Source organism: Aotus nancymaae, unplaced genomic scaffold (genome assembly GCF_030222135.1).
Source record: "Aotus nancymaae isolate 86718 unplaced genomic scaffold, 86718_ANA_hifiasm-v0.15.2.pri h1tg000053l, whole genome shotgun sequence".
Classification (NCBI taxonomy): domain Eukaryota; kingdom Metazoa; phylum Chordata; class Mammalia; order Primates; family Aotidae; genus Aotus; species Aotus nancymaae.
The window spans coordinates 7595901-7603125 of record NW_026988467.1 but is presented as its reverse complement, the minus strand read 5'-3'; the positions used below and the strand labels follow the sequence as shown (position 1 = coordinate 7603125).

General features: G+C 48.6%; 1 protein-coding gene across 1 annotated transcript; it reads left to right on the top strand.

Moving 5' to 3' along the window:
* Positions 1–6363: 6363 nt before the first annotated feature.
* On the top strand, positions 6364–6868 carry LOC105731703 (COMM domain-containing protein 1-like). The gene has a single exon (XM_064363720.1). It carries the CDS (start codon positions 6387–6389, stop codon positions 6720–6722), a length of 336 nt encoding a protein of 111 aa, XP_064219790.1. The 5' UTR covers positions 6364–6386; the 3' UTR covers positions 6723–6868.
* The last annotated feature ends 357 nt before the right edge of the window (positions 6869–7225 follow it).

Below are 7225 nucleotides of genomic sequence, written 5' to 3'. Positions count from 1 at the left end.
ACGCCCGGGTTTCCAGCGCCGGCCAATCGAATGGAAGGGGCGGAGTTTCGAAGCCATACTATTGGATCTCTCCGACGCCTGTTAGACCACCCGAGGCAAATGGGCACGCCCACTCCCGGGGGCCGGATCAGTAGAGCGCCGAGACCTCGATTACATTGCCCGGGCCAGGCTCGGGGCTCCCCGCCCGCGCGGAGATTTCCGCCACGCCTCTCTACGAAGCGGGAGCGTCCCGGCTACACCTTGGTCCTGCAGGCCCTTCGCCTGGCGCAGCCGTAGCCATAGCAACCCACGCAGGACTGCGCTTTACAGTTTACCAGGCACTCGGACGCCTCTGGAGCGAGCGTCCACCGCTCCTTCCTCGGGTCACTGCGGTACTCCGTGCAGGGTCCGCGCCGTGTCCCTCTGCTCCGGGGCAGGGGCCTGGTGGGCTCGTCCAGCCCTGTGCGCTCTCGGAGTGGGGCCGGGGAAGGCTGAGCCTCAGGGCGACCCTGATTTGGGGCCGTGCGACCGCTCTCTGCGGGTGAAGAGACCCGGGCACGGGCAGCGCAGGCGGTGTTTGTACTGCTCGGAGTGTGATGGAGCCAGGACTTGAGTCTTTTGACCCAGGCCCGGAGATCACGGCATTGAACCCCTTCTCGTTTTGCAGAGGCCATGTGACCCGCGAGATGCACCAGGTTAAATGCAGAAGCAGGTATGAAAATCCAGCAGTCTTCGCCTTAAAGTGTAGTGAGCGGCCATCCAAAAAAAAAAAAAGAAGAGAAGAAAAGAAAACCCAGCCGTCTTAAGCCACACATTAAAGAGATTTGCAAAATTGCCAAGCAGCGCTGGCTAATCTTACTGAGTCCCTTCGTGCTAGGAGGAAATTGTTGTTCAAAAGTTTCTGAGTTCTAGATTTTTTTTTTTTTTTTTTTTTTTTGAGACGGAGTCTCGCTCTGTCACCCAGGCTGGAGTGCAGTGGCGCGATCTTGGTTCACTGCAACCTCCGCCTCCTGAGTTCAAGCGATTCTCCTGGCTCAGCGTCCCAAGTAGCTGGGATTACAGGCGTCCGCCACCACACCTGGCTAATTTTTGTATTTTTAGTACAGATGGGGTTTCACCATGTTGGCCAGGATGGTCTCGATCTCCTAATCTTAGGTGATCCACCCGCCTCGGGTGTAATCCCGAAGTGCTGGGATTACAGTGTGAGCCACTGCACCAGACAAAAGGAAACTTGTGTTTGGCATTTGGTACTCATCTGTCTTTTGTATAGAAAGGACTGAAAAGAGAGGCAGCAATCACAGTGGAAAACTAGGACCAAATCAAAACATTTCTCTTACTTCTTTGTGAAACCATCTGGAGAAAGAGGTAGAACAGCAACTTCGCGGCTTCCTGCAACACTCCTGAGTGTTCCCGTAGTTCACACTCAGCTGTTATATACACGTCCATGACTCGAGGTGTTTGCTATGGAAAAAATGTCCCATTTGACAATCCCATACTCATGAATTGGGTAATAATAGTATATCTTATCTTCCTGATCCAAACCGGTATCATCCCAAGCATCTTATCCTCTTCCCCACAGTTAATACCTCTATTCTACATTCCTTTGGGAATAGGGTGCCCCAGCACATCCTGTTATAAATACTTTCTTTTTTAACTTGAGACAGAATCTCGCTCTGTCGCCCGGGCTGGAGTGCAATGGTGCGATCTGGGCTCACTGCAACCTCTGCCTCCTAGGTTCAAGCGATTCTCCTGCTTCAGCCTCCGGAGTAGCTGGGACTACAGACACGCACCACCACACCCAGCTAATTTTTGTATTTTTGGTAGAGACGGGGTTTCACCATGTAGGTAAGGATGGTCTCAAACTCCTGACCTCAGGTGATCCACCTGCCTCGGCTTCCCAAAGTGCTGGAATTACAGTGTGAGCCACCATGCCCAGCTACAAATACTTTTCATTTTTCCACAGCATCCAGTACATGTCCAGAAATGTGGACCTCAGCCTGAGCTTAAGTCCAAGGAGTTGGTCAATTAGATTGAGCCAGGGTGGAGAAACAAGCCCTTTCTCTGTAGATCCCTAGCCCAGATAATACATTTTACCTTGAAAGACAAGCTCTGGTCCAGACGCAGTGACTCTAGCCTGTAATCCCAGCACTTTGGGAGGCTGAGGCAGGTGGATCACTTGAGGTCAGGAGTTCAAGACCAGCCTGGCCAACATGGTGAAACCATTTCTACTAAAAATACAAAAAATTAGCCGGGCCTGGTGGCGGACACCTGCAATCTCAGCTACTAGGGAGCCTGAGGCAGGAAAATCACTTGAACCCAGGAGGCAGAGTTTGCAGTGAGCCAAGATCGCGGCACTGCACTCCAGCCTGGGAAACCAGCAAAACCTCGTATCAAAAAAAAAAAAAGACAAGCTCTGCAGTCTCCTCTCCACAGTACACCCTCGTCCTAGTCCCACTATACTCCAGAGACCCCGAACCATTTTTTGGTTCCAGAACAAGGCCTAAGTAGCTGTTCTGCTTGCTCTTCACCTGGCTGAGTCCTGCCAGCTGCAGCCTCAGCTCACAGGCTTCCCCTGCTTTCTCAGGCAGATTTAGGTGCCTCTTCCGTGTGCTCTTAGCACAGTGCTTGTCTGCATCTCACTCATTAGACCATCACGTATGAGAGGTCAGGGAACGCGTCTATCTTGTCCATTGTACTTCTATCACCTTCTGTAAGCCTTGCACGTGGCAGATGGCCACTAACTGTTGCCGTTGAATGACTGGTTTATAGCAGTTTGCTTTTTTTTTTTTTTTGAGATGGAGTCTTGCTCTGTTGCCCAGGCTGGAGTGCAGTGGCACAATATTGGCTGACTGCAACCTCCACCTCCCAGGTTCAAGCTATTCTCCTGCTTCAGCCTCCTGAGTAGCTGAGACTACACGCACACGTTACCACGCCCAGCTAATTTTTGTATTTTTAGTAGAGACAGGGTTTCATCATGCTGGCCAGGATGGTCTCGATCACCTGACTCTGTGATCTGCCCACCTTGGCCTCTGAAAGTGCTAGGATTACAGGCATGAGCCACCACACCTGGTCTATACCAGTTTTTAAAGAGGGGCATTGTTCATCCCAATTGGTCTGGAATATGGAATAGTCCTACTTCACACTTGTGTTTTTTTTTTTTTTTTGAGATGAAGTCTCACTCTGTTACCCAGCCTGGAGTGCAGTGGTGTGATCCCACCTCACTGCAACCTCCACTTCCCGGGTTCAAGTGATTCTCCTGCCTTGGCCTCCCAAGTAGCTGGGAGTACAGGCGCCCACCACCATGCCTGGCTAATTTTTTTAAAATATTTTTGTAGAGACAGGGTTTCACTATATTGGCCAGGCTGGTTGGGAACTCCTGACCTTGTGATCCACCCGCCTCGGCCTCCCAAAGTGCTGGGATTATAGGCGTGAGCCACTGCGCCTGGCCTCTTGCTTGGCTCTTAATTGCAATCTCTTTCATTCTCAAAATTGTTCTGGTTTGGAAAACAAATTATATTGGCAACCTACTTTGTTTTTAATTTTTTTAAAGACAAGGTCTTTGCTCTGTTGCCCAGGCTGGAGTGCACTGGCATGATCATAGCTCACTGCAGCCTTGAACTCCTGAGGTCGAGCAATCTAGCCTCAACTTCCTGAGTAGCTAGGACTACAGGCGTGCACCACCACACCCGGCTAAGACATCCTACTTTAAAATATGTCAAACTTCACAGCACAATTCTTTTTTAAAAATCCAGATTTAATGAGATAATTTACATGACATAGAATTGAAACATTGGAAGTATACATTTGGATGATTTTTAGTTAATGTACACTGTTGGGTAGCCATCACCGTAATCCACTTTTAGGAAGCTTCCCGCACCCCAGAAGGTTCCCATGTGTCTATTTGTAGTCGGTCTCTGCTCTCACCCCCAGCCAACCTCTGATCTACTTGGCATAGTTCCGCCTTTTCCAGAAATGTCATAGAAATGGAACAGTGTGTAATTTTTTGGCCTGGCTTCTTCCACTTACCATGATGTTTCCGAGGCTCGTCCGTGTCGTTGTAGGTATGAGTAGTTAGTTCCTTTTCATTGCTGACTGGTATTGCATTGTGCAACTATATCATAAGTTACTGTTGATACATTTATCTTTTTTTTTCTTTTTTTTTTGATACATTTATCTGTTGATACACATTTGGACTGTTGGTAGCTTGGGGAATAAATAGATGTTTTGAATCAGTGTACAAATTGTTGTTTTCATTTCATTTGGACATATACTTTGGAGTGGATTGCTGGGTTCTAAAGTAAGTTTAACTTTTTAAGAAACTGCTGGCCAGGTGTGGTGGCTCATACCTGTAATCCTAGCACTTTGGGAGGTTGAGACAGGTGGATCACCTGAGCCCAGGAGTTCAAGACCAGCCTGGGCAATATGGTGAAATCCCATCTCTACTAAAAGTACAAAAACTGAGGTGTGAGGATCACTTAAACCTGGGGAGGTCAAGGCTGCAGTGAGCCATAATCATGCCACTGCACTCTAGCCTGGGTGACAGAGTGACACCCTGTCTCAAAAAAAAAAAAGAAAGAAAGAAAAATAAAAACTTTCTTTTGTTTTTTGAGATGGAATCTCGCTCTGTGGCCAGGCTGGAGTGCAGTGGCTCGATCTTGGCTTACCGCCACCTCCGCCTCCCGGAGGTTCAAGCAATTCTCCTGCCTCAGCCTCCCGAGTAGCTGGGACTACAGGTGCATGCCATCACGCCCAGCCAATTTTTGCATTTTTAATAGACACAGGGTTTCACCATGTTGGCCAGGATGGTCTCGATCACCTGACTTTGTGATCTGCCTGCCTTGGCCTCCCAAGGTGCTGGGATTACAGGCATGAGTCACCGCGCCCGGCCACAACTCTAAACTATTTCTAAAGTGGCTGCACCACTATACATTTCTACAATGTATGAGGGTTTCTTTCTCCATATCCTCCCAACACGTAGTATGGTCTGTCTTTACGATTACATCCATCCTACTATGTAATACTGATAGCTCCTTGTGGCTTTAATTTGTAGCTCCCTAATGACTAATCATGATGAACATTTTTTTTTCTTTTTTCTTTTTGAGATGGAGTCTTGCTCTGTTGCCAGGCTGGAGTGCAGTGGCACAATCTTGGCTCATTGGGTTCAAGCGATTCTTCTGCCTCAGCCTCCTGAGTAGCTGAGATTATAGGCGTGCACCACCACACTCCACTAATTGTATTTTTAGTAGAGATGGGATTTCATCATGTTGGCCAGGATGGTCTTGATCTCCTGACATTGTGATCCACCTGCCTCGGCCTCTCAAAGTTCTGGGATTACAGACGTGAGCCACTATGCCCGGCCCGATGATGAACATATATGCAAGTGTTTATCAGCTATTCATATATTCTTTTTTTTTTTTTTTTTTTTGAGACAAAGTCTCACTCTTGTCTCCCAGGCTGGAGAGCAATGGTGTGATCTCTGCTCACTGAAACCTCTACCTCCTGGGTTCACGTGATTCTCCTGCCTCAGCCTCCTGAGTAGCTGGGATTACAGGCACCTGCCACCATGCCTGGCTAATTTTTGTATTTTTAGTAGAGACAGGGTTTCACTGTGTTGGCCAGGCTGGTTTTGAACTCCTGACTTCATGATCTGCTCACCTCGGCCTCCCAAAGTGCTGGGATTACAAACATGAGCCACTGTGTCTGTGTCTGGCCTGATATAAAACTTTTAACTAAGGCCGGGCGCGGTGGCTCACGCCTGTAATCCCAGCACTTTGGGAGGCCGAGGCGGGTGGATCACGAGGTCAAGAGATCGAGACCATCCTGGTCAACATGGTGAAACCCTGTCTTCACAAAAAATACAAGAAATTAGCTGGGCATGGTGGCGCATGCCTGTAATCCCAGCTACTCAGGAGGCTGAGGCAGGAGAATTGCTTAAACCCAGGAGGCGGAAGTCGTGGTGAGCTGAGAATGTGCCATTGCACTCCAGCCAAAACTTTTAACTAACTAAAAAAAAAAAAAGAAAAAAAAACTTTTAACTAAACCCCGGACTATATTCCAATGACAACGTTCTGCTGGGCATGGCAGCTCATGCCTGTAATCCCAGCATTTTGGGAGGCTGAGGTGGAAGGATCTCTTAAGCCCAGGAGTTGGAGACCAGCCTGGGCAACATAGTGAGACCCCCTTCTCTACCTTAAAAAACAATAATTAAAAGGGCGGCGGGCGAGCTTGAGGACGGCAAGCCCCTGAGCCGGCTGCTGAATGCGATAGCCCAGGAGACTTTCCACGGGCACCCCGGCATCACAGAGGAGCTGCTGCAGAGTCAGCTGTAACCAGAGGTGCCACCCAAGGAGTTCCGCCCCTTTCTGGCAAAGATGAGGGGGATTCTTAAGTCTATTGGGTCTGCAGACATGGATTTCAACCAGCTGGAGGCATACTTGACGGCTCAAACCGAAAAGCAAAGTGGGATCACATCTGACCAAGCTGCTGTTATTTCTAAATTCTGGAAGAGCCACAAGACAAAAATCCATGAGAGCCTCATGAACCAGAGCCGCTGGAATAGCGGGCTTCGGGGCCTGAGCTGGAGAGTTGATGGCAAGTCTCAGTCAAGGCACTCAGCTCAAATACACATGCCTGTTGCCATTAAGGAGCTGGAATTAGGCAAATATGGACAGGAATCTGAATTTCTGTGTTTGGAATTTGATGAGGTCAAAGTCAACCAAGTTCGAAGATGCTGTCAGAGGTAGAAGAAAGTATCACCTCACTGATTCGCCAGCCTAACTGAAGATGATGTATGAAGGAGCTGGAGTTGTCGAGACCAAGGTGTTCATGATCCCTCTCCATTGATCTTTTTTAGAAAAATTCTTGTGCCCCCATTGGTATTACATCTTCGCATTCAAAACAAACAAACAAAAAATTAAAAATAAAACTAGGCAGGTGTGGTCGTGCATGCCTGTAGTCCCAGCTACTGGAGAGGGTTGTTAGGTGGGAAGACTGCTTAAGGCTGGGACGTTGAGGCTGCAATGAGCCATGATGGACCACTGCACTCCAGCAGCCTGAGTGACAGAGCCAAGACCCTGTCTCAAAAAAAAAAAAAAAAAAAGTTCACACCTGCACCTGTAATCCCAGCACTTTAGGAGGCTAAGGTAGGCAGCTCACTTGAGCCTAGGAGTTTGAGACCAGACTGGCCAACTTGGCGAAACCCCGTCTCTACTAAAAATTCCAGCTATTTAGGAGGCTGAAGCAGGAG